Here is a 24,783-nt window from a genome sequence, read left to right on the forward strand (position 1 = left end):
AGGCCGTTTCCAACAAAAGAATTGTCTGAGCATCCTCAGAGACAGCCCCACCAGTCTCGAGGGCCACTAGCCCCTGGGACGACATGTTAAGGCGAGTGACCTTAGATGATCTCCACAACCTATGGCTCATGCGTAAAACCAATCGAACTCGACCCAAAGACATCGAAATTAACACGATGTTTCTATTGCGAACTCTCAAACCATCGGACAATGTCCAGCTGGCCACATCGCACCCGCTCGCCCGTCGTTCTGCCTAGCGACTTGCCAACTTCCCCTTAACGATCCAAGCCGGGCCGGCCGTCGCCGCTCCAACATAGCATCCCCATTCAGGTCGATTCTTGTCCATCTCAATGTCCCATCTGAAAGTCTGTAAACTGTTGTGGACATGCATATGATGAAAGGGTCCACGGGAGGTACAGGAACGTAAACAAGCGGACGCACATGAAGGGAGTTACCGGACAAGGTGGGAATCCGTACAATAACACAGTACCCGCCGCCACGCACCCCCCTCCTGTTCTTACCAAGCCATGCGTTATTGTTGTTGTGTCGACTGTCGAAGACGTCTTGGCTGTAGGCCCGTATCGTCTGTCGAGGACGTCTTGGCTGCAAGCCAGTATTACCGTGCGCAGCTTGAAGAGCATTGCTCGCTATCCGCTATACTCGTGTCCCCCAAGGCTGGACAATCCCCAGACCCAGATCGGTCGGCGCTTTCCGCTACCACGGACCCCTGGCTAGAGGGAATGTGTCTGTGGCGTGTACATCCTGGCAAATTACCTCGACCCGCCCCGCCCCGCCCGCCGCAGCGGTATGGGTGCATGAAGTGGCAATACACGATGAATGACGCTCGAGAGGAGATCGATGCGCTTGCTCAGCTAGGAAGGCGGGATGAGATCTCCCCGCCCTCTCCCCGGCGCACCTCCTTGGGCGGGCACCTCCCATCAGCTGCGCGCGCGCCACCGGCAGCGGCCAAGATGGCCTCTTCCTTGCCGACGTCAGCGATGTGATGGCGGCCGATAAAGAGATGAATAATAGCTCGACTCCATCAGCTCTTCGACGTAGAAAATACCTGATGAGAGAGACCACCAGGGCCGCTGGCGGACAGCGAAGGGTCGGGGAGCCGGCGCGGGGGGCTGCAGCAATGTGCGGAACCTGCGGTCTCTCAGCGTGGTATTCTGGTACGTCCCCGCATGCTATCTATCGACTAGTTGTACGTAGTTCGACTCGATCTGGGCCTCCTCAACCTCGATCATCTGACGTCGCTCGCGGTCGACGGCATGGCTCTTCCGGACTACCTGAAGCCAGGAGAATGGCTGCCGTTGTTGATCAACAAGTGCGCGACAACGCTGCAGTTGTCCATGTCCCTGTGGAGATCGCTCAGGGACTCCTTGGCGATTGTTGCGTCGACGTCGACGGCTCGCTGGGTAGGGTATGGTGGTATTCCCTTCGATTTTCCAAGCCTTCGTGGGCGAAGGAAGATAGGACGGGCCAAGCCATAAGCCGCGAGGCCAAGCTCGAGAACGCAGTCCCTTGGCGGTGTCCAACCAAGCCAGAGCGTCGAGCTGTCGAGCCTCAAAAGGCTCCCAAGCAATATGTAAGCTGCTCAGTCACAACCCGCCCTTGACTACGTCGTCCCAATTCTGGCGCCGGCAGGGCCTCGCGGTCCGCGCTCCCCAAGGGGATATTGAATTCTCCACGACGGTGGACGGAATTGTATTCCACCTCGTCGCGGCGGGAGTCTGAGCAAGACTGGGGATGCCATTGGGTAAATGAGTTTGCGGTGAATGTATGGGGCTTGTGGTATCGTCGCTGCTAATGTAATTGTATCGTACCCGCCGCGAGGGTCCCGCACAACCCATCACATCACCTCGGCGTCATCCGGTTCTTCCTCACGCCGTCGCTGCGCTCTCTGACACCGTATGGCCATCGGGAGATGTGACTCCACGGTTTATATAATCCGGGTATGACATCTTATCCAAGACCTCCTGGTCCTGGCCTCCTGCAGGCTGACCACCATCACGGACCTGTCGCAATCCCCCGTGGCGAGCCGCCTCCGCCACCCAGTCCGTGCCTGCTCATCACGCTGAACCAGCTTTGGCGATGCCTCCGTCGCCGCCAGGAGAGCCGCGGCGACTCAACGGCGCCGCGACGAGATAACTCGACAGGGGAGTTGGCGAACATGTACAAGAAGCTTTTCTACCTTGTTCATAGTAGAATTGTTTGATGACCCACGGTGGTCGAGGATATCACCGCACGCTGGAAAGGCCGGGTGCTGGCCTTGTCTGCATTGAGACGTCGCCGTCGAGGCGAGCCACGAGGAAGTGGCCAGGGGCAGGATGAAGGCCCCATGATGAGCGCCTTGGAGCTACATGGCGACCATGCATGCTGTTGGATACGACTCGAAGCAGTGAGGCGTGGAGGGTCGCAGAGCTTAGTAATCTGTCGTTCTTTGTCGCCGCCGCGCGATGCAGCATAAAGCCCGGTTATATTGTTCCGTCATGGCGTCGCATTCCGGCCAACCTTCCACGGCGCTATGCGCCAGTTGACAGCTCGGAAGCCTGCCATAGAGGGCGAGGGCCTGCCTGCATCAACGCACCGTCAACGTGAGCCCATTCTGGAGCCTCTAAGGCGGTTAATCCTCCCTGCTGTCGTCAGTGAGCTAGATATCGTCAGCAAAGCAGCTGCTGCATCCCCGATGCGCGTGACTCATTGCCATCACACCCGGTGAGTTGAAGGCTCAAGCTTCGTCGAGGCTACTCCCCCGGCGCACGACACTACTTACCCGATAATGGTTTCGAACTCATCAGTAATTTGACAAATGTCCCCTCGCGGCGGGCAGCCTCGGGGCACGACATACCACGAGCATCTAGAGCGTCGCGACAGGCGTCCAGGCCCCGACTGTGATGGACTCTAGCGGGATGGGCAAGGGAAATCTCGACAGCTATCCAGCAGTGTCGTAAATTTGCTCCGCGACGTGAAAGCCATCGTGGAGTTGGGATGTATTTAGCTTGCAGCAAGATGTCTTGAAGCTCGGGCTCAACCCGGATCTCGATTCTCGAGCCCAACTAACCTTTCATTTCCGAGCTCTTGTGCCTTGTCTCGGTTCAGGACAGGTCATTCATATCATTACGTCTGCAGTGACAAACCACAAGTACTCGAATCAGTGCGAAATTCGGCTGCGTGTCGTTGGTGCGTTATGGTCCGCGTCGTCGGACGGACATAGTCCGAGCATGACAGGCTGTAAATGCTGTTGGCTAGCCTGACATTGTTTGTGAGAATACTCGCAGTAAACACCTCCCCCGAAGTGTCAGCAGTCTTCCATTTTATTATGCCATGTCTCCCGCTCCAGCCCTCGTGTACTTGGTCTAGCTTGGCGCAACCGATCGAAGCCAACGTCCGTCTTTTGGTTCCAAATCGGGAGAGGCCTACTAGTGAGTAGCGTACCTCATACGGTCCGCCGCTTTGATATTGCCAAGTATTGAGGATACTACTCTACGGGTGAGAGCCGGTATACGATATTTCCCTCGTCGTCTTGTCGGAGCTGTCGCAAGACGGGATTCGTGGGGGGCTGCTGGAGCATGGGTTTCTGCAAATACTTGATGCAGGTTAACCACCAGCGTCAATTCGGGGTTATTTCTGGAAGGGCCCAGGAGGAAAGTGGGGGGGGGTTAAGCTACCTTAGGAGTATCTGTCGCAACTCTGGTTGCCTGGGTGACTCTGGTCGGCCAGAAGCAACCCTAACCCCGTAGGGTTAAGCATAACGGTTTAGCATAACGCGTCGACTCTTTCGGTTCATGCATCATGGCACTTCGGTGGATGCCTCTTTGTCTTGGGATCCTCGCTGAAAATGTAAGACGCGGGCTAACTTTCGGCTTTCAGGACTCGTCCTGGTTTAGGCCCTGCGTTAGGATGCCCCGGAAACGCATAACACCTGTCCCGAGTCGGCTTGTTGGGTCATGGCAAAGGATAAGGCATAACTGTTCTCATCTCTGGCCGGAGGACTACTTATACCGGTGCTTCACACCGCCGTGTTGAATTCGTTTATCCATATACATTCAGAATCCAGGTGCCTTGTGCTTTGACTTCACCCAACATCCCACGAAACCCACCAATCCTTATTAAACCATGGCCATCTTCCACAGCAAAGTCGACAGCGCCAGCCTGTTCTTCCGGCACTACATCCCCTCATCCTCCCCTTACAAGCCCGCATCCACCGTCGCCCACCAGCCACTGACCCTAGTCTTCCTCCACGGCTGGCCCATGTCCTCCCGCATGTACGACCAGCTGATCGTGCCCCTGGTCGAGACGCACCGCTTCCCCGTCATCGCCCCGGACCGGCGCGGCTTCGGCAACAGCGAGTGGACCACGCCCACAACCACAGCCGAAGGTGTGACCTTCGACACCTTCGTCGCCGACCTCATCTCCCTCCTCGAGCACGCCCTCCTAGGCAATACCAATACCAATACCAATACCAACCCAAGTTACTCAGCCCCGTTCGTCTTCGTGGCCGCCAGCATGGGCTGCAGCGAATCAGTGCTCGCCCGCGCCGCGAGCAGCTTCGTCCGGGCCCACTGTAAGGGCTTCGTGTGGATCGGCCCCAACATGCCCTACTCCCTGCGCTGCGACGAGTGTCCCGCGGCGCCGGATCGCGCCGTGTGGGAGGGGCTGATCGACGGGTTCCGCGGCGCGGGCGGGAAGGACTTCATTGCGCAGGCTCTCCCCGGCGTCTTCCGCGTGGACTTGGGGAATGAGGTCGGCAAGCGCACGCTGCAGTTCTTTGAGAGGATTGTTGGCCAGGCCGATCCCATGGCGCTGGAGCGGACCACGACGATTTTGCAGAGGCCGATGGTCGCTGAGCTGAAGAGGCTGGCTGATGAGGAGGGAGGTGCTAATAAGCCTGATAGGATCCCCGTTCTAATTTTGCACGGGGATTCGGATTCGGGGATGCCGCTTGAGGCTAGCGCGGCGGTGGTTCATGAGATGCTGCCCTGGTCTGAGCTTAAGGTGTATGAGAAGGCAGGGCATGGTGAGTTTTTCCCCTTTCCATGGGGATCTGTGGATTTCGTTCGAAAGGTGGGACGGCTGACCGTGGCTTGTAGGGCTCTACTTGACCCATGCTCAACAGGTGTTGGATGACCTCCTTGCTTTCCTGAGCCCCATTGTCGCCAGACTGCAATGAGGAAGATCCGCTCTGGTCAGGGCACAGCCTACTGGACACTCACTGATAGAGTAGGGGATTACTACGCCCGTGGCCTGGAGTTACGGAATATTACTTCCAGGTATTGTGCTAGCTATCTGTATGGTAAACAGGGCGGGGGCAGAATACACCACTACAAGAGGGTTGGCGTGCGATATAACGAGTGGTGCTATCATTTCTGGGGAAGGTAACCCCGAGAGCTGGATAGACTTGGGCAAGAGTGGGTGGTCAGGGGTTAATTACCTTAGTACGCTCTTGAACCCTTAAAGAACTGACGACGGGGCCACGATGTCACTCTTTCTATATGCTATCTAGGTGGATCTGGTCATCATCAAGAGTATCTTACTCTGCATGGACTTGCGATCCCTATATGAAGTCAGGGATTATCTTTGACCCAATATCGACTTCCGCTTTTGACCATGCGATACGCGCGCGCTGTCGGTGCCATCAATGACACCTACCGAACAATGTCATTACGTTAGTAGATACGCCGTTCTTGCCTTGTCCTGCCCCGCATCACGTTAAAGCAGGGGCTAAGACCGCCCTTTCCCTTCCGACATAAGTTACAATATAAACCCTTGCCCTTAGTTTTTGGAAGGCTGGCGTCAACTCAGGTCCATCTCAAGACTAGTACTAATGATGCGCGCCTGATCCTTGAAGAAGGCACAGTTAAGGTTTTTAGAACTGCATGCCGCAACTAGACCGCATCGTCCTGTCTAAGGCGAAGTAACTCATGTGTGAGTGGTTGACGCTTTAGCTCCTTCCACCCAGGGGAAAAGGCCTGTCATTGCACGGAAACGAGAGCGGTCACCGTGTCGCGGTCAAGAAACCCTTCAAAACCGGGAATCAGATGTCTCGGACCCTGTCTCCGGTAGCATCGGTTGGTGCAACCTCATGATCGCCATGCATGCGATGCCACGGCCGCGAGCACTGACACGGCAGGTGCAGCGGGCAGATCCGGGCAATGAGAGTGAGAAAATTCACCGCTGGAATCTTTCGGCCATTTTCATCCCGAAGAAACTAACCCCATTCCAAGCCACCGGGCTCCGACTTCCGAGCTGTGTGTGTGTGGTGTGTAGTGAGCATGGTCGGCGGGTCACACATCCGACCGAAGAATCATGTGTCCGCATTAGGAAAGTCGGACACTTATAACACAGATGCCGTTTCCGTACTTCGGCGCCCCAAGGTGCGCAAAACAAAACTGGGGCAAAGCTGCAGATTGGCAATGTGCCAGCACAGCAGCAGCAGCAGCACCGACGTCAGCGCTGGAACCAAGGTAGGTAAGGCACATGTTGTGACTTCCGAACGGTGGAATGCAACGGTGCGATCGGGCACTTCCAATGGCGGGCACGCAACCTTAAAAAAATAAATGACCGCCCCCTAACGTAACGCTTACAAATGCCGGTGCGGGGGCGGCCCCAGAAACAGAAGGATTTCGGGACGTGAGACGAGGCAGGGAGGTAAAGCACTACTAAGATGTTGGTAAGAACAGAGATGTTGGTAGGCAATTTACAAACACCACTAGTTCCATCACGCTTAATCTACGTCAGAGGTCCGTTCTCCTGTGTAGGGACAAGCGTATGGATCACCGGACCCCTCTGCCATGAACACGCATCAGCTGTGAATCGATGAATTTGGCGGTCCTGGGGGTAGCGCTGTAGGCGCTGTCGTCGTTGCGACCCGGGTTCCTGCCCAAAGGGGACTTGCCCCATGAGGCAGGGGTCACGGTTGCCACCAACAAACTGGCAGCAAGATTTTCGCGCACCTTCCTTAGAACACCGCCGTTAAGACAAGGGAACAAGGTTGGGGTTCGAGCCCTCCGCGGGGTTTACCGAGGAACTTTCCGTTCATGATGGGAATGCGGTACGGTGCACTTCATATACGCCAACTCGGATATAAAAGGGAGGTCATGGATCGGCGACGGGCACACGACTGCGATCTTATTAAGGCTGAATTCCCCGGGCCCCAGATCCACTGCTTAATCAACTCCATCTTTCTTCTTTGAACGCACCGGTAGTGCAGATCTCGACTACACACAAGGACCTTGGCTACCGTACGCTTCTCCACTCTCCAATACCACAACCACTGTCCATCCAGCCAGCCCTATACAACCTCACGGGCCCAGACACCAACGGCTAGATCCATAGACAGATCAAAATGCTCCGCCTAAGAACCCTACTCCTAGCCGTCACCTCCACCCTGACCCTCACCACAACCGCCACCCCGGTCCCTGCCCCAGTCCCTGCCCCAGTCCCCGTCCCTGTCTCGAAGAACGGAATCACCACCCGCGACCAGTGGGACTTCCCAGACTGGAAAGGCCAGGGGCAGGTCCGCACGCGCTACATCCAGAACCCGTACCCGGACCTGGGCTGCCTGACCTCGGCGGGCCAGTGGACGACCAACGAGGCGCTGTGCGGCGTGTTCGAGACGTCGTGGATCAACAACTACACCTTCTACCTCAGCTCTGTTCCTTCTAATGGCCCGAGTGCTAATAGTAAGGCGGGAGCGTGTGGGATCGATGTGAACAACTTCAGGTGCGGTGGGGGTGTGAGAGAGGCTGTTTTTGGGGTAGGTGATTCCTTGGCATTCCTATGCTGAAGTATGGATTTCCTTTTTCATTAGGAGGGTGCTGACATGTCGTGTTATAGACCTTTGGCAATGGGGGTCCTATTGAAGGACATCCCACGCTGAGGTATGCGCAGTACGGCGTCATGGCCACCAACGCGCAGGACAGCCCGCCCTCGGTGACGCAGGCGCCGGTGGCCATTCACTTTTATACCGGCGTGGAGAAGGGCAAGTGGGTGTGGCTGGCGTGGAAGGCCCTTGATGGGTGATGACGGGTGTGAGTGGTCTACCGTCTAAGTAGCAGTAAAGAGACTGACGGGTGGGAACTTCTTTCTGCTGGAACCCATGGTTGGTTGATGTTACTTTGATTCTTGCCTTTCGGGTGGCGACGGAAGGCCGGGTTGAATGTGGGTTGAGTAATTCTTCCAAGAGATCTCTTAGTTGAATATGTTAGCACACATAATCCCTTTGCTAAAGCCAAATCTACCTCCAAGTCATACACAGCAATCTCGGAGTGTCATCAACCCCACTGTTCTCCTAACCCCTAAACGCCTTCTCAAGCTCAGCAATATCCAACTTCGACATGCCCATCATCGCCAGGCTAGCCCGCCCCGCCGCCGCCTTATCCTCACTAGCAATCATCTCCTTCAGCCGCTTCGGCACCACCTGCCAACACACTCCAAACCTGTCCCCGATCCAGCCGCACCCCTGCTGCTTGGTCGTATCCGTCCCTTCGCCCAGCCTGCTCCAGTAGTAGTCGACCTCCTCCTGGCTGTCGCAGTCGATCTGGAACGAGATGGCCTCGTTGATCTTGAACTGCGGCCCGCCGTTGAGCGCGACAAAGCGGTGGCCGTCGAGCTCGAACTGGACCACCATGACGCTGCCCGGCTCGTGCCCGTGCATCTCCCTGCCGGCCTCCAGGAAGTGCTGGGTGGTGACGATCTTGGAGTTGGGAAAGATGGAGGTGTAGAAGTGGGCGGCGTCTTCGGCTTGGCCGTCGAACCAGAGGCAGGTCATCATGTTGAGGCTGGTGGGTGCCATTGTGCTGAGGGTGTGACTTGATGGAGCTTGGATGATTTGTGAGTGTTTACCTATTGAATGGTGTTTCGGTAGACGATGCCTGATTCCTGAGAATGCATTTTGAGTCGGCGCTGCGAGTGCTCAAATAGGCATCGAGTCGCCTCCGTTGCTTTGACCGCCCCTTAGGCAGCATTGCGACAGGTTGCTCTTGGCTGAAGTCATCACGATTTCCAGACGTGATGATGCGGCCTTGGCTTTGTCCAACGCGTCTTTCAGTGGACGGCGAGCCCGCATCTGCATCTCCCCTCCTTCTTGGCGCGTAAGTGGCGCGCTGTCACATGTAGTCTGATCACTAATCAGCTCCAGCTCTTTGTGCAGCGGCGGCCTTGGATTTAGGAGACGCAGGCAACAATAATATGCAAGTCTTTGTTTGCTAGGCTCTGAGGTGATGCTCTCTAATGATGTTTCTGAGTCTCGTTCCTCAACACGCGTGGGCGCCTCCTAAAGCACTTCCCTAGACATCGTTTCGCCGAGCGTTAGGTTTGTTGAGCAATCATATTATCATCGTCATCAGACCAGGCGCTGGGCTTGGGATCAAGGTGCTCATCATATGCAACCCCAACCGTGGTCTCTCCTCCAGGTCAGTAGCTCGCCATGGCATGTCTACGCGGGGCCTCGACAAGGAACCTGTTCTTGACCAGCGGCTCGATGGACAGGCTGACAAAAGCCCCGGTCGTCGCCTCCCGGTACACAGCGACGACGCCAGTGCCATTGCCCAATGACACCTGAGCGCGCCGCATCTTACCCAGGTCGAATGAATACATGTCATTGGCATGCTCAAGGCTTCGACGCATACCATCGCCGTAAACGCCGACGTAGCAACGGAGCGTGCTCCTCTCGTGCTGCTGGGTGATGTGGAAGGCGAAGGCAGGGTGAGCGGCACCGTTGCCGGTTTTGCGGAAGGCGAGGACGAGTGGTGTGAACGACTTGACTCCGCTGGTTCGTTGCATATAGGCGGAACGAGTCTCGTCATATATCCAGCCCATCGTGTAGTAATCCTCGACAACATAACCAGTGGACAATAAACCACCGAGACGCATCTCCGGCCAACCGGACGGTTGCGGCTGGCGGTTGCCAACTGTACCATTGCTAGGTTTGTTCGAAATAATGGCGTATCTAGTGGTAGGTAGCCGTCGATCGAATTCCAATGGGCTGCTGAACGCGACGAGAGATGGCTGGTGGAGGCGCGAAAGTGGATTTACTCCTGGCAATATCTCTTTGGCAGAACCCCGACAAAGGATGATCCCCAGCTGTCTAGTGCCGATCCCGCACCGAAGTGGAACGACTACGATGGGGTCGTGGAAGGTGTAATACGACCAGAATGTAAAAGGCCGGAAAGGTATGCTAACGGTGGCGATTAGACTCTCGCTATTCGGCTCGGACATCGGCGTGCTTTGAGACTCAGGAGTAGCCTGGTGGAGCAGACTCGTCGGGATGCCATCCGTCTCCGACCGAACTGACCTCCGCTCGGGCGGACGTACTTGCTGCTTATGCAGAGTCGATTGGGGGTCTAGGACTGACTGGTGTTGTATTAACCCAGCCCTTACCTCGTCGTAATCCGACTCTATCTCCAGAATCCGGTGGGTTAGCGGCGAAGTTGGGAGCGACTCCAGTTTCAGGCCTGTGATCTTATCGACGACTGGGAGGTACATTCGCACAAGCTGATTAACGACTTCGAATATGCTCTCGTAGTGACCTTGGGTAGACTCTAAACGATGGACTTGGGACGCATTCCTGAAGAGATCGGGTGACGACGCCAGCACGCCCGTCATCTCTGAGCGTGTCAGCTCCTCTGTGTTGTCGCATGACCATGCAAACATGGACTGGTCTTCGGAGACCCTCAAGATCTCCTGCTGTAGACGGAGAAATGCTTTCCGACCTTCGCCATAGAGCAGCGGCATGTTGACGTCGAACAAGCCCATGAGACAGTACGCCTCATCCTCGGGTCTGGTGGTCTGGCGGCCTGCCGCCCACGACATCTTCTGGGCGACGCTATATCCGGACCAGTCGCCCCCCTTAAGGATCTTTTCATCAATCCTCGTAATCCTCGAGACGGTTCTGGCAAGGGACGACTTGGTGCCAATTTCGGTCCAGTCAGAGGCGAAAAAGACGAGCTCGGTCGGAGCAAGGAGCTCCTGCAGGGTCCATCCGCGCGTGAACCAACGGCTGGCCGAGAACGCGGGCATCTCGCCGGCGGGGTCCTCCAAGACACGGACGTCGCTCAGATAGGCGTAGCAGATGGCAGCGTCGCGGTACCACTGGAACATGGAGTTGATCGCCTCCGATAGCTCAGCGCTCGACGACTTGTCGATGCAGCAGCTGTCAATCCAGACATACTGGAATCCCTCCGACTCCGCGATCTTGCAGCAGCCATGGATCTTCGCGTATCCCGCCTTTGCCGGATCCTGGCGGCCGACACGATGGGCAAATGTGACCTCGTCAGGTCCCCATGTATGCGACAAGATGGCGTACGGAGGTCGGTGCTCGTCATTTGCGAACTCCTCGAACTCGAGGTCGCGTGTTTTCAGCAGTCGCATGGTCCGGTAACAGAAGCAGTGAAACGCGAAACGAAAATGATGCCATCCTGACTCTGAGGAGCAGAATGTAGGTGATTTAACAGCACTTAAGGAAGGCACGTATTGATTATTCAAGTCAGCCAAATGCACACAGCCACCTACCTCCCTCTGAATCGCATAGTAAAGCGAGTGGGCAATGCAAAAGTGATTGATTAATCGAGTGGCCTGGGGTGGCTGTTAGGTTGAAATTTTGAGCCAGACTCAGCCAATGCCTGGCGGAAACATTATGCACCTTCCCTCCCCGTGCAACAGGACATCGCAAACAAAAAGCAACCCGACAGGACATCGACTGTGGCACATCTGTGGTGTGACCATCACAGCCGCGGCCGAGGAACGAGACCTCCATCCCTGCTGGTGTGCATTCTACTCGTTCCCCATTTGTGGGTACCTGCCGACCTACCTTTCTGCTTCTCACCCAGCCTTTCAACTTCTCTGACAACTCCTATCAACAATGTGCTCATATCTGCCAACTTCCAAGTATTCAACACAATACACATCTTGTATTTAATTCCATATTCTATGGTAAAGCAACGCGCCCGGGCGGTTACGTTCCAAGACAGAAAAACTCTGGACCACCACCACTCCGGCGACAACACTACCTGGTACCTAAAGGTGCCGCCGCCGCCGTTCAGCTGTCGACGAAATTGACCCAGGCAGCGCTCGTCCCCGAGTCGATCCAGACGCAGCCGGGTACGGTGCACGAATCCGAGGCGGCGGCACCCAACCTGTCCCACTGTCTCTCTCGGAGCGGTAAGTCCCATAAGAGCCTCCATCAGACCTCCGCGGCGGCAGTCTCCCAACCGGCCCCGAGAGCCAGGCCGTGTTTGTCCGAGACAGCGCAGCAGGCGGCGGCGTAGGAGCCCGGGATGGGATGCGGTCCGAATCTGTCTCGGTTCGGGGAGAGCGTGGACTCAGAGGGCTGACGGACGTGGGCCGGTGCGCTGGAAGTGGTCGACGGTGAACGGGCGAAGGGGTGTGGGGAGGTCTCAACGGTGGCAGCCTCAAGGATGAAGATACTTGTGGTGTGGAGGGGTGCTGTCGGGAGGAGGAGTATGATGACGATCCCCTGGAAGGGAGGAGTCGTCGGGAGGTGTCATGACCTCCCGATGGCCACGAGGGAGCGCTGATGGGGTATCGGAAGAGCGCGTCAGACGGCGAAAATGTCGGGTTGCTGGTCGGTCCGGCTCTAGAGGCTCCCAAGAACTCCGCGATATGGTCATAGTTGTAAGGGCTCCTGCCGGAGTGCCTGGAGGAGGCTCTGCGAAGCTGTCGGCCGCTCATCTTGCTTGGTGTGTGGCTTAGTCGTTGGGTGCTGGGCGAATTGGGGGACTTTTACTTGGCCCAAATCCTCAGTAAGGAGAGAGCACTGGTGAGGAACCTAAAGAGAACACCGCCGATGAATGAGCCGCCTTTATAGCCTTTTTGAGGTAGCAAATGCCAGTTGTACGTGAGCAAAGTGGCAAGTCTCCCTCCCACAACACCTCACCAGATACCAGAGACAGCGATCTCGTTGTACATTGCTACGTGCCTGATGTATTAGCAAACAAGCTCCTGGCCAGCTGGCCTCTAGGCATCGCCCTACAGCTGTCACCAATAGTACAAAGCCTGGTACATGCCTCTAGGTACCATCTCTTAATTACTCGGACGCAGCATAAAAGCCCGGGTTGTAGTGTGAGCCGAGGTGCAGCTTCAACGCGGAAAAGGGGTTGGCATGGCCCTCGTGCCTACGAGGATGCTTTTCAGAACCCAGCGGTTACATTCAGGGCATGTGTGAAGGTACACCTTTCAAAGTTATTCCATGAACAGACTCAAAGTAGTAGTTCTTAGGTCGTTCAGAAGGTACCGCGAGTTATCATTAAGCCTGTCTAACTCTGCCACTTCAATGGAATGACCCCCAATCACCCCGCGAATAAATCCCCTCCCTAAGACTCAAGTACCAGCCCTGAATGACCCTTAGTGTAGCTCCTCTTGCTCAACCCGCTCACCTAGGTGTTAAAGCAGCGCCATTAATACCAAAAACTATCCCTCTCTCACCCCCCTCCCTCCTCAGTAATACGGATACGTTCAGGGACTCCCATTCTCCCGAAACCGCCTCTCTCGCCTATCCCAAGCCCTGCTCTCCCCCACCCTGCCCGGCACAGGCGACGACCGCGCACCACCATGAAACGAGAGCGTCCTCCATGACCCGGAATCCGAATTCCGTCCCACGCCGGCATCAGAAGACCCATAGTTCGACGACGACCACACCGACGGCGCCGGCTCCTCATCATACTCATAATCATAATCATCCGCTGCCCCGCCCGCCGCTCCTCCTCCTCCTCCTCCTCCTCCGCTCAGCCACGTCGAGGCCCGCGACCTGGTACCAGTACTAGTACCGGTAGTAGTACTACTAGTAGTAGTAGTGTTTGAGTCCTCATATTGGTGCTGGAGCCGGGAAGAAGGGCGGGCGCTGCCGTAGAGGATGGGACGCTCGGGTGACGGCAGGCGGAAGGGGGAGGGGGATGGGAAGCGCCGGCGGAGGTGGTGGTGGTGGCGGCGGGGAGAGCGGTCACCACCACTGCTAGAACCGCCTGTTCGATAATAAGGGCCGGGGCTCCGTGCGCGGTATTGGGAGTGGTAGGATGACGAGGAGGAGGTGGAAATGGAATAGTTCGGTGCTGAGGATGGTTCTTCTTCGCGCTGCTGGGAGAGGCGGGAGGGCGAGCCCCCCCAGGGGGTGGGGCTCCTGGAATAGCGGAGTGGGTGGGGGGATCTCACGTCGTGGGAGGGGGAGCCGTAGTAGTATGAGCGTGAGCCTGTTGCGCCGCTTTCGCCACGCCAGGAGGATCGAGGTGAGGCGGCCAGCGATGCAAAGTTGATGGGGGGTCTTGTTGAGTTGCCTGCGAGTCCGGAGGAGGTGGAGTAGCTGGCGGAGGGCTCGTCAAGGATAAGGGGGGAGGGGCAGGTTTGATGTCGAATCTGCGCCGCGCCCCTGACCCGTTGCCGGTATCCCGCGAACTCATGTTGTTGTCTTGTTCTCATCGACAACCAGCCAAGAGCAGAAAATTATGGATGGAGCTTACAATCGCTCGTGGCCTCGACTTGACTTGCAAGGTGGAAGAGAAACGAGAGTCCGAGGGGGTCCCCTAGATCTGCCAGGGGCCCTTATATAGGTCTACAGTTGCCTCAATCACCGGCTACCAGATTGTCAACAATGCCTGTTTTCACCATCATTCTATTCAGCCAGCACATCCCCCACACCAATGGTGCGGATCCCTGTGGTATGCTGTTCAGCTGGCCAAGTGCAGTGGCACTACAAAGCAACACATCCGCGAGCAGGTAGCGCAAAACACCATGCGTGGGTCCTTATCTGCTGAAGCAGAAAAGAATTGGAGGAGCCCATCTGTGCCCCCTTAGGTTGGAGGTCGGTGACTTGAGCCTCCTGAGCCATATGATGCCTTGAATATGGATTGAGGAAACCGGTGCCGAGGTTGTCATCTGTCATGTCCGGGGTCACAACCCGGCATCGTGGAGGAGGATGGCACTTTGAGCAGCCGTATTTGTTCGACCATCGCACGCTGGATCTTCTAACCATGAGATCAAAGGCAGAGAGTGTTCATATGGGCCGGTCAGCAGCTGTCATCGTAGTGATACTGCTCGCAAAGGCAACCATAATACGATGAACTAGGTGTTGTGGCTCAATCTGGAGAGGCCACGAAGCCTCGAGTCACTCAGCCCTGATATATCTCCTTTGAAGCTGTGCGTGTGAGTAAGGCTTTGCTCTTACACGTCGTCTGAATGTAACGGCCGGATTTTGAAACGCACTCCTCGTGAGCTACTGGGGCGATGGTAGCCTCACGATTGGTACTAAAGTCCCTGGAGCTGAACACGGTGATATCGCGAACAGTCACTGTTCGTGCCCCTACAGGCGTGTAACAAAAATACCGGGAAGTATTTAAGGCGCGCTCATCGTCTAGGAGATTCCCCATTTTGTTCATCGCCTTCGCTAGCTAAGTTGATCTTTGTCAGCAATCTCCAACCCGATCTAGAAACACTATTGGCCACTGTCAAGAACAACACCGCATCATGGGCTCTCAAGACTCCAGCCGTTACGGCTCAGGCCGCTCAAGCCCACGAGCCATCCCTTCCGTCCGGCTTGACCCATCCGCTGGCCCCGGCTTGACCTGGGCGGCTGGATATGGCAGAAACAATAGCAGCACACGAATTACCTCAAGCACCCATAGCGCCGGCGATGACGGGCTTCTCTTCCCCTTGGACCCCGAACCCTGGCGGAACCCCTTCTCGACGCGGTCGCCACCTCCCGCATACCCCGGACGTGGAGCAAGCAGCACAGCAGCAGCTTCGGGCTCCTATTCCGGTGCCCCGTCCGGTAACCCAAGCCCCGCCGGATCCTTCAACCACTCCAGGAGCCCCACCGTGGCAGGCTCAACTTGCTCGTCGTCGACGTCCTCCGCGCTGGGCTCATACTCCTCCCTGCTGAACCCCTACCGACCAAGCACCCGCCGCCTCAGGGAGCGGGACAGAACAACAACAACCTCCTCCCGCCGGTACGGCTCGCCGTCCCCCTTCCGCCTCCCTTGCCCCCTCCCAGAAACCCCGCGAGCCAGGTCCCCAACCACTAGTACTAGTACCGACCTATCCTCCCGCTACAATCCCAACAGCAGCCGCCACCCCCGGCCCCGCAACCGTGACCGCCTGCGGGGCTACGGAACCTTTGACTCGCCACAGGGAAGCGACATATCCCGCAGGTCGTCGTCGAGGCTGAGCCGCGCCAGCACGGCGGTCGATGATGAGCCGCCGTCGCCGTCGATCTACGCGGCTTCGCCGGCGGCGCGGTCGTATGCCGACTCCACCGCGCCGGGGTACCGCGATCCGAACCCGGGGTATTACAGTCCTATTGTGGAGTCGCCGGCGTTTGGGAGTAGTCCGACCAGGTGGGCGAGGGCGCCGGGTAGGAGGGATATGGATAGCAGGCGGGATAGGTCGTCTAGGGGATACACGGTTTAGATTTTAGAAGAGGAGGGGAGGGAGTTGTGGATGTGGATGTGGATATGGAGGGATGTTTCTTGCTCCTTTACTTTCTGGGTTGATCGCGGTGCGTTAGCGGAAGGTTTACGTTGATAAAGGGGGTGCTATGCTATGCTAGCCTGGAGCTGGTATGGGATAGGGGGAAGTCATTGGCTGGGCGAATGGGGATTATTTGGTTGGGTTGGGTTTAGCTTCATTTACATGCCAGAGTTAGTCAAAGTTTTCTGAGAATTTCCACGTCTTGCCGTTTGAATAACTCGGAAATGCTGGAGTGGTTTGTGATCCGTGTTCTACAATTTGCCAACAGGCCCAACCCAGGGGCAATGAGGTTCTACCTTACCTGGACCTGCTATCACGCTATAGAATAAAGCCCATGCACCGCATACTACTTGGAGATCATTCCCTTCCCGCTCAGAGCGAGAGATATTTACTACTAGAAGTACCTAGCGGGGGAAGCCCCCCCCCCCCCCCCCGGTCTCCTGACATACTGTTGACACAGGGGTCACTAGTCTGTTGACGGTAAATCAAGTCATGAACATTCCACATGGGCATTGTCATCGTCATTCCACCACATATAGGCCATGGCCCGTAGACCAGGCCGTGTAGCAACGCTAGCGGGAAACGGCCCCGAACTGCGGGCCGCCCTGCAGCCTCTCCAGACTACCAAGCGGGGAAGGATTGGCATGTTGTGGAAAAGTCTGGACTCTAGCCGGCAAGTAAGAGGTGGGTTACACCCGGGAGTCGGAAGAGGCACGTGAACACCAATGTTGGTCGGTGTGTGAGCTGGAAATGCCGCTGTGAAGCGGTGCTTAAGTGCTAAGTGCTTGATTATCGAGGATCTAAACAGGGCACTTTTCTTCCGTGCTGCAGCGGGGTGGTCGAACGGAGTTGTTGCTCCTCATCGTCAAGAGAGAGGGAGCCAGGTATTGTATACTATTCTTAAACTCTGTGCCAGGCATCCGGTGCATTAGCGAGGTGGTATCGCAGACGCGGAACCCGCGGAACCAGCGATTTGACAGCTACTGATGGGCTCTGTCTGGCACGATCTTTGGACAGGAACTTGCTTTGCTGTTCAGCCCTTCCAGCCAGGACCGTGCCACTCTGAAATTCCGTGCATACCTACCTTACCTGGGTACCCTCTTAGTATTGAGCTTGGCCGGGCGCCTTCCTTGTTTTCAGCATAGCTCCGCAAGCTCCTCAGTCCTGCATCCGTCGAAGCAGCCGGACTGCCCCCGGACCTATCAGGGGCGGCCAAGTGCCTGGTTGGGGAGTCCATACAGCCATGACACGACAGTTAAGGTAACCTTGGCGCCCACAGCTATACCGTTCGACTGCGGCCAGATACTTTCAACCGAGGTGTACGATTCCCGGGGGATAGTATTGGCCGCGATGCTACACACGTTAATTGCCGATTAGCAGAAGATGTGTACTCAGTATCTCGGAAATGAGGATCCCGTTGAGTCTTCTAACCTTTCCTTACCTCTTGTGCCTCACTGTATAGAGCATTGTCAGTTGATTCCGGTACCCACAGTCTGGCATCGCTGCATTCCAGTGAGCAAAAGCAATAACTGGCTCTCCCACTAAATACGCCTCAACCAGGCACACGAGCTGTCTCATAAACCTGCTTTGATGGTCGATGCAACCCCAGCAGCCTGGTTACCAGGGCTGAGAGCTGACCAAGCTACGTATGGGCCGTTGGCCCACATCGAAGACGATGCACATAGCTGGCTCTGGAGTGGGTACGCAGCTGCAGGCGCAATGTCTTAGAACCCTTGACTAAAGAGGATGCGGTCCGAGACAATTGCCCGGACGCCGAAGAGGTCTCGTAAGCTACGGTAGTAAATATATACTGAGTCAATCCAGCCCCGGGGGTCGGGGCTCTCCATCTCATCCGGACCAAAAATACCCAAGCAAACACCTCTCAACTGAATTTCCTCATTGCTAAGCAGAAGACCCCCTTCCTGACTTTTGAGTTGGCGGTACCCCGTCTACCTATGTCTCAACTGGCATCGGCGTCATGACCCGACTCCCCCTACTGCTCGGCTTCCTGGCGCTTGCCTTCCGCGAAGTGAATTCTGCGTCTGCAAACGATGCTTGCAAGGAGATCGAGGACGCCATCTCCCAGGCCAGCGAGGTGGTCTATCCCTGTAAGCGGAGTCCAGGCAGTACTGCTAGTACTAGTAATAACCGATCTACATCCACTAATCCACACACACGTGCCTCTAGACCAACTAGCGAAGTATAACGACAACATTGAGCATTGGTTCCTGACGTCGACCGACAAGCCCGCCTGCGTCGTGGAGGTCGGCTCGCCGGAGGATGTCTCGCTTGTGCTGCGGCTGGTCGGCGCGTCCCGGACGCCCTTCGCCGTCTACTCGGGCGGGCACGCGTCGAATCCGGGGTTCTCGAGCACTCCGGGAGTCCATATCTCGCTGAAGCGCTTCAACCAGACAGAGTTATCCCCTGATGGGAAGACGGTCACAATCGGTTTCGGTCTGGTAAGCATTCTCGACCGGGGTTCCTCGTATAGTATCCTAGTATGCAAGGTAATTCACTAAACGGTTGACAGGCTTGGACGGACGTTTATGACGCCTTGGCGGACACCGGCGTTAATGTCGTCGGTGGCAGGGTGCCTGGTCCTGGTGTGGGAGGGTTCACTCTCGGCGGCGGATACTCATGGTAAGTCAGAGACTAGAACTAAGTCCATTTCAAGATAAGATGTCGGTGGTGAGCAGTTGCACTGACTGTCTCAGGAAAACAAACCAATATGGTTCGTCTGTCTAGTACTTCCCATGTGTGTAGTATCATGTCTGACTGGAGCAACCTCTCCCACCAGGCCTGACTTGCGATACGGTCAAGAAGTTCAATGTCGTCCTTCCGGTGAGTAATCCGGGTGACAAAAGGAGAGCATGACTCCCTCATCTCTGACCAAATCGCCTCCAGAACGGGACCATCACCGAAGCTTCCGAGCGCCGAAATAGGGACCTCTTCTGGGCACTCAAAGGGGGCCTGAACCGCTTCGGCATTGTCACCTCGGCCGAGTTTTACACTCACCCGCAGCCACCAAAAGTTTGGGTGCGTTCAACAATAGCAAACCTCCCAACCCTACGCAGAGCTCATGCTGACATGTATGATTGATACTATCAAAGGGAGGTCTCCGCCTCTACCCATCCCTCTCCGTCCCGCAGGCCCTCAACGCGACCGAGCGCTTCTTCCGCGAGAACAAGGATCCCAAGGCGCAGATCATCACGGCCGTGGTGGGGGATGCCCTGGGGGGCGTCTCGATCCAGGCGCTCTTCTTCTACGACGGCCCGGAGAAGCCCGCCATCTTCGACATGTGGGACGGCCTGCTCACGACGCTGGACAACACGGGCCGGAAGTCGTACGCGCAGCTCATTAGCAGCTTCCCGGCCAACCTAGTTCTGAATGTGCGCGGCACGTTTGCCACCTTCTCGACGTCTGGGTTGACTCCTGGGTTTATTGAGGCTGTCAGGGCCGAGGCCGAGGTAAGACTCGTAAAGCAGAGGATGCTGCTTTGAAAAGCTGAAAACGATAGTGCTAATGGTATCTGGTTTTTGTCATCGTCTAGGATATCGGGAAGGTCTCGGCACTGCACGGCGGCACATCCGTCAGCTTCGACATCGAACCGTTCACACAGTACGGCCGGCATGCCACCGACAGTGCGTTCCCGCACGGCGACTCGCTTCTACCGGTAGGATTCTCCAATCAATTCCCCAACCTTCCTTGCCTGAGACTAAGTGAATACTATTCGACAGCTGAACTGGAACTTTGCCTGGACCAACCCGGCCGAGGACGAGTGGTGGTATGCACGGATCCGCCAGTCTGTCGAAACGCTGAAGCAGGTGGCTAGCGAGGAAGGCATCTACAACGACACCTTTGCGGAGTACTCCAACTATGCGTTGTCGGATACTACGGCCCAGGCGCTGTACGGGCCGAGAAACGCGCGCCGGCTGCAGGCTATTAGGAATCAGATCGACCCGGACAGGGTGATGGACCTGGCTGGGGGATTTGAGATCTAGTGCTGATGGATGCTTACTACTATATGCCTGTGTGTTCTTGGATATCCGGATCTATCCATCAGGTAGTTAGAGTTAGCCATCAGACCTTGTCAATACATTATGTGATTCCCCCGTCTCACCCAAGCTGCTTCGGCGAAGCCATCTATATCTACCAGCAGTATCGTCATTGCCGGTACTAGTAGTTGCGTATCCGTGGATTGCGTCGCCTGAGTCACACCGAAAGTCCGAAACGCTCGGAACTGGATTACGGGAGAACGGGCTGAACAGCCGGCAGCAGATCATCATCCACCCACCCTGTTCCAATTCGATCCCTCGCGGTCATCCTCTAGTCGCAGGATTACAGAGTATAAGAGCCAGCGCTAACCCTACCTTGATACGTCGCGCATATCTTGCCGGATATGATTTTGATCACTGATCACTTCTATCACTTATTGTTCTCGTTTGCACTGGACTTATCCCTAACGTTACACCAAAAGACGATTAATACTATTCATCATGGAGTTCAACCCTCCTAGAGCCATCGTGCACAACGAAGGTTGCGACCTGCACTACTGGTACCAAGGCACGGGCCCGCCTCATCACCTTCGTGCCCGGCGGCAATGGCCACGGCCGGCAGTTCAACAACATGATCGCCGCCCTATCCGACAGATACACACCTGCGCCACCTTCGACCGCCGCCAAATGCCAGCCAGCCAGGTCGTAATCGGCCAACAACAACAAGAACAACAAGCGGCTCAGCATCCCGCAGCAAGCGCAGGACATCCGCGCCGTCATCACGGCCGTTGGGGGGGCCTTCGACAAGTCCATCGTCTTCGGCAGCCAGCAGCGGCGCCATCTTCGCGCACGACTTACTTATGGTCGACCACCTCGTCACCCACACGAGGCGCCCACCGTCAACCTGCTCACTGGAAGCGCCTGAGGTGTTTGGGTGGTCCCTCCACCTCCTCGAGGTCTACGAGACCCGGGGCCTCGACCAGGCCGCGAGCGAGTTTCGGTGCCAGGCTGCTCGGCTACGACGACGAGGACGAGGGTGTCCCCAAGACAGTGCCGCCCGAGCCTGAGAACGAGTTCCCCGCCCTGTTGGGCTACGTGCCTAACCTGTGGCGGCTGAGGCGGAATGGGACGAGCATCGGGGTTAGTGTGCGCGCGGTCCGGTCAAGGGATGCTCTCTTTGCGAGGGCAGTTGAGGAGCAAGGCGAAGATCTTGGAGTGTCCTAAGCTGCTCGTCCTGGGACACCACCACGGATTTGGGGTCGAGGCGAAGGAGTTTTTGACGTATTTGTTGTATATGCTGGAGATTTTGGAGGATAGAAGGAGAGGGGTATAGACGTGCTTTGCGTGCCGAGATGGCGGCGATCGATTATTGGTATGCATTGGCGGTAGTGGTCGGATGAAGATTCCCGTGAAGGCTTGGTGGGCGCGAGTCTGGTCTTAGTGCGATGCTAGTACTAGTACGACGGCGACGGCTACCTCAGGCTAGGGTCACGCTTCAGGGTGTGGCTCTTGTATTCGTAGCTGGCATGTCTCCGGTCTATTACTACTAGTACTAGTAATGAATACTATGATATCCAGTCTATCCTTTAAAACTAATGTATAAGTGCCCCTCCCTCTCTCTTTAGAACTTGAACTTCTATCAAACAGCCCAACATGGGACCACCCTCTCCCATATAACCATCCATGGGTACTAGTTTGCTGTAAATCAACCACCACTCACCGGCTCCCCCCTCTTCCAAGACGGATCCCCCAACCCCAGCAACCTTTCCACAACCTTCCACCTCCCATCCCACTCCCAATACACCAACCCCCATCCACCCCTTCCGTAACCATCTGCATCCTCCGGTCAAAACTCCCCTGCACCAGCGCCCAAACATGCCTCACCCGGCTCCCACCCGCCACCGTCTCCACCAGCCGCCACTTCTTCCCCTCCTCCTGCTCCTCCTCCTCCTCCGTACTAGTACCAATATCGTCGTCGTCGTCATTCACCCTCTCCCAGTGCTGCACCCCACCGTCGGCCGTGGCAACAACCAGCTGAAAGCCGCCGACGCTGGTCTCGTTGCGCGTGTGGAAGAAGTCCTGGATCATGACGGGGGGTGTGTCGAGGGGTATATCGGAGGCAAAGACCTCGCCGGCAGACCATCTGGTACTCGTCGTGGTATTATTTTGGTTGCTGCTACTACTGCGCCAGAAGAGCTGGAGCCTGCCGTCGGTGCGCACGGCCACGGTGTACAGGTTGCCGTGGGAGGTTCCGCCCAGGGGGTGGTAGAGGTCGAGGTTGATGTTGGATTGGATCAGGGATGGGCCGCTTTGGGCGATGTTGCTTGCGATCGGGGAGTGCGGCGGGGATGCTAGGGTCCAGGTTGTGCTGTTGGGTTGTTGTTGCCACTTGTTGATGTTAGTAGCTCACACTAGGGAGGCGGGTGTAAGGGAAGGCGGCTCACTTCGTTTAGGGTCCCGTCGGCGTGCTTCACCACCATCACCAGCTGGGATCCGTCGCTCTGGGTTAGGCCGGGGAAGCCATCGATTTTGGTGTCCTCGATGGTCGAGACTTGCGACCATTTCTTGGCTGACTGGCTGTACGCCCACTGTTGGAGAGTCTGGTCCTTGGTAATGCCCACCGCATGGAAGTCGCGGTTGAAGGAGGTCCCGATGATCGCTGGCTGTCCCACGAGGGAGCTGCCCTGGATCTCGGAGACCTTGCTCCACGTTGTTGAGTTGCCGTCCCGGGAGACGTGGGTGAATCCAGGAGCATTAGAATCACTGATCAGCAGCTCGAAGTTGCGATGTGTGTCGCCGTTGCCAGACTGCATCATGCTCCCGCTCTGGTGGCGCCTGCGGGTCCACGGATCGGGGTTGACGTTGGAAAGACCGTACTTGGTCCAGCTGTCGATGTTGGCGATGTCATATCTTAGTAGTAGTATCCTGTTGTTAGATCATGCCGTTCAATCCCTCCCTCAATTTGCTCAGGGGCACGTACGCAAAGTAAACAAACCCCCCGTCTCCCCACCCCTGGCCCCACGAATTCTTCATAATCCACGCCTGCTTGCCATCATCATACCCAACAACAAGCGCAAGATGGTTGCCCGTCGACTCGGAAACGCCATCCCACCGATACACCCCCTGATTCTCCCCTGTCGGCTTCCACGCCCCAAAGTCCGCGTACAGCACAAACGTCGCCACCAGCGGCCCGTACTGATCCAACCACCTCTTCTGATCCTCAACCACCCCCAGCGCCTGGTAAAGCGGAATCCGCGTCGTCCTCCCCGAGCGATCCGCACAATGCCCATACGCATGCGATTGCGGCGGCGTATCCTGGTACGGATCACACGGCCAGTCCGCAATCCCCGGGCCCGGGGATGCCGCATCCGGGTCAGTACTAGTATTAGCATTGTTATTGGCAACAACAAACATGGCGCCCTGCCCGGCCACCCACGCGAGCGTCTCCTCGGCATTGCCCGTGCTCTCGCACGCCGCGCCCAGCCCGTCGTGCACGTCGGCCTCGCTGCGCTTGCTCCACGCGCCGTGCTCGATGCGCACCATGGCCTCGATGAGCGCGGTGACGGCGAAGGCCCAGCAACTGTTGCACACGCCCTGGTTCTGTGGGGTGGTGATGTAGTTCAGGCCGGAGCGGTTGCGCCAGTCGACGGAAGAGGGTAGTAGTGGGGGAGTGGTGGTGAATCTGAGGGAGTAGCCTTTGTTGGGGTTGTTGAAGATTGGTGGGTGGATCGAGGACCAGTCTAGCGGTCCGATGGAGGACGCTGGTATTGGATCCGGCCATGGCAGCTGGCGCGGCCTCTGGAGGGGGTTGCTGGCCACGCTGACGGCGAGGATGAGTGCCAGCGAGGTCTGCCACGGCCAGGCCATCTTTGTAGTTGGCTCAGCGATGGCGAAGTGAGAAAAGGAAGGGTTGTGTCAATCAAGGGTCTTCCCTTCCAGAGCACAGCTGGATACTTATGACATAGGAGCGAAAACCACCCATATACTATGACCCTCTTATATGACCCGCCCTGTCCAGCTTCTTGGACGTCGGCGAAAGCCATCCGGTAGCATCGCCAAATACCTACGCAAAATCACTCTTCAAATGCACCGCTTACCACACTTCATAATTCCATAGCATCTCTCCCTCCGAGCTTTCCCAACAGGGCATCTCGCCGTGGTGATCGTCAACCTCGAAACATAGAACCCCGGAAGAGTCAAACTTCCCACCAATGATACATTCCATGCCTTGCAGACGGCCCTGGTCGATCGCGTGCTTATCTCCCGAACTCCCGTCTGAAACTATGGACCCACCGACATATTGAGG

General features: G+C 56.6%; 11 protein-coding genes across 11 annotated transcripts; 6 read left to right on the top strand and 5 right to left on the bottom strand.

The window, feature by feature from the left end:
• Positions 1-976: 976 nt before the first annotated feature.
• On the top strand, positions 977-1,719 carry B0T15DRAFT_544450 (uncharacterized protein). The gene has a single exon (XM_062870076.1). It carries the CDS (start codon positions 1,004-1,006, stop codon positions 1,619-1,621), a length of 618 nt encoding a protein of 205 aa, XP_062717502.1. The 5' UTR covers positions 977-1,003; the 3' UTR covers positions 1,622-1,719.
• Positions 1,720-3,819: 2,100 nt separating this feature from the next.
• On the top strand, positions 3,820-5,523 carry B0T15DRAFT_544453 (Alpha/Beta hydrolase protein). Its single transcript, XM_062870077.1, has 2 exons — positions 3,820-5,023; positions 5,097-5,523. The coding sequence occupies exons 1-2, from the start codon at positions 4,123-4,125 to the stop codon at positions 5,174-5,176; spliced, it is 981 nt and encodes a 326-aa protein (XP_062717503.1). The 5' UTR covers positions 3,820-4,122; the 3' UTR covers positions 5,177-5,523.
• Positions 5,524-7,089: 1,566 nt separating this feature from the next.
• On the top strand, positions 7,090-8,117 carry B0T15DRAFT_321892 (uncharacterized protein). The gene is made up of 2 exons (XM_062864061.1): positions 7,090-7,762; positions 7,843-8,117. The coding sequence occupies exons 1-2, from the start codon at positions 7,352-7,354 to the stop codon at positions 8,026-8,028; spliced, it is 597 nt and encodes a 198-aa protein (XP_062717504.1). The 5' UTR covers positions 7,090-7,351; the 3' UTR covers positions 8,029-8,117.
• A 143-nt stretch (positions 8,118-8,260) lies between these two features.
• B0T15DRAFT_544456 (Glyoxalase/Bleomycin resistance protein/Dihydroxybiphenyl dioxygenase) lies at positions 8,261-9,082 on the bottom strand. The gene has a single exon (XM_062870078.1). It carries the CDS (start codon positions 8,798-8,800, stop codon positions 8,297-8,299), a length of 504 nt encoding a protein of 167 aa, XP_062717505.1. The 5' UTR covers positions 8,801-9,082; the 3' UTR covers positions 8,261-8,296.
• Positions 9,083-9,912: 830 nt separating this feature from the next.
• On the bottom strand, positions 9,913-11,583 carry B0T15DRAFT_570007 (heterokaryon incompatibility protein-domain-containing protein). Its single transcript, XM_062870824.1, has 2 exons — positions 10,603-11,583; positions 9,913-10,381 (listed from the first exon to the last, which is right to left on the bottom strand). The coding sequence occupies exons 1-2, from the start codon at positions 11,374-11,376 to the stop codon at positions 10,328-10,330; spliced, it is 828 nt and encodes a 275-aa protein (XP_062717506.1). The 5' UTR covers positions 11,377-11,583; the 3' UTR covers positions 9,913-10,327.
• An 87-nt stretch (positions 11,584-11,670) lies between these two features.
• B0T15DRAFT_544460 (uncharacterized protein) lies at positions 11,671-12,856 on the bottom strand. The gene has a single exon (XM_062870079.1). It carries the CDS (start codon positions 12,694-12,696, stop codon positions 12,022-12,024), a length of 675 nt encoding a protein of 224 aa, XP_062717507.1. The 5' UTR covers positions 12,697-12,856; the 3' UTR covers positions 11,671-12,021.
• Positions 12,857-13,479: 623 nt separating this feature from the next.
• Positions 13,480-14,417, bottom strand: B0T15DRAFT_497442 (uncharacterized protein; the record flags this gene model as incomplete). The annotated part of the gene is made up of 2 exons (XM_062867267.1): positions 13,480-14,320; positions 14,392-14,417. The coding sequence occupies 2 exons, from the start codon at positions 14,415-14,417 to the stop codon at positions 13,480-13,482; spliced, it is 867 nt and encodes a 288-aa protein (XP_062717508.1).
• A 1,063-nt stretch (positions 14,418-15,480) lies between these two features.
• B0T15DRAFT_514979 (uncharacterized protein) lies at positions 15,481-16,422 on the top strand (the record flags this gene model as incomplete). The annotated part of the gene is made up of 1 exon (XM_062868151.1): positions 15,481-16,422. One exon carries the CDS (start codon positions 15,481-15,483, stop codon positions 16,420-16,422), a length of 942 nt encoding a protein of 313 aa, XP_062717509.1.
• Positions 16,423-18,260: 1,838 nt separating this feature from the next.
• On the top strand, positions 18,261-20,595 carry B0T15DRAFT_423539 (uncharacterized protein). The gene is made up of 9 exons (XM_062865593.1): positions 18,261-18,590; positions 18,670-18,941; positions 19,013-19,122; positions 19,197-19,213; positions 19,280-19,323; positions 19,387-19,518; positions 19,593-19,949; positions 20,033-20,155; positions 20,220-20,595. Exons 1-9 carry the CDS (start codon positions 18,461-18,463, stop codon positions 20,481-20,483), a joined length of 1,449 nt encoding a protein of 482 aa, XP_062717510.1. The 5' UTR covers positions 18,261-18,460; the 3' UTR covers positions 20,484-20,595.
• Positions 20,596-20,978: 383 nt separating this feature from the next.
• B0T15DRAFT_570009 (uncharacterized protein) lies at positions 20,979-21,810 on the top strand (the record flags this gene model as incomplete). The annotated part of the gene is made up of 4 exons (XM_062870825.1): positions 20,979-21,182; positions 21,214-21,284; positions 21,461-21,637; positions 21,672-21,810. 4 exons carry the CDS (start codon positions 20,979-20,981, stop codon positions 21,808-21,810), a joined length of 591 nt encoding a protein of 196 aa, XP_062717511.1.
• A 139-nt stretch (positions 21,811-21,949) lies between these two features.
• Positions 21,950-24,498, bottom strand: B0T15DRAFT_563232 (uncharacterized protein; the record flags this gene model as incomplete). Its single annotated transcript, XM_062870607.1, has 4 exons — positions 23,458-24,498; positions 22,922-23,387; positions 22,286-22,865; positions 21,950-22,014 (listed from the first exon to the last, which is right to left on the bottom strand). Exons 1-4 carry the CDS (start codon positions 24,342-24,344, stop codon positions 21,950-21,952), a joined length of 1,998 nt encoding a protein of 665 aa, XP_062717512.1. The 5' UTR covers positions 24,345-24,498.
• Positions 24,499-24,783: the final 285 nt, after the last annotated feature.

The sequence above is a fragment of the Chaetomium strumarium genome, assembly GCF_033439665.1.
Source record: "Chaetomium strumarium strain CBS 333.67 chromosome Unknown B0T15scaffold_8, whole genome shotgun sequence".
Lineage (NCBI taxonomy): Eukaryota > Fungi > Ascomycota > Sordariomycetes > Sordariales > Chaetomiaceae > Chaetomium > Chaetomium strumarium.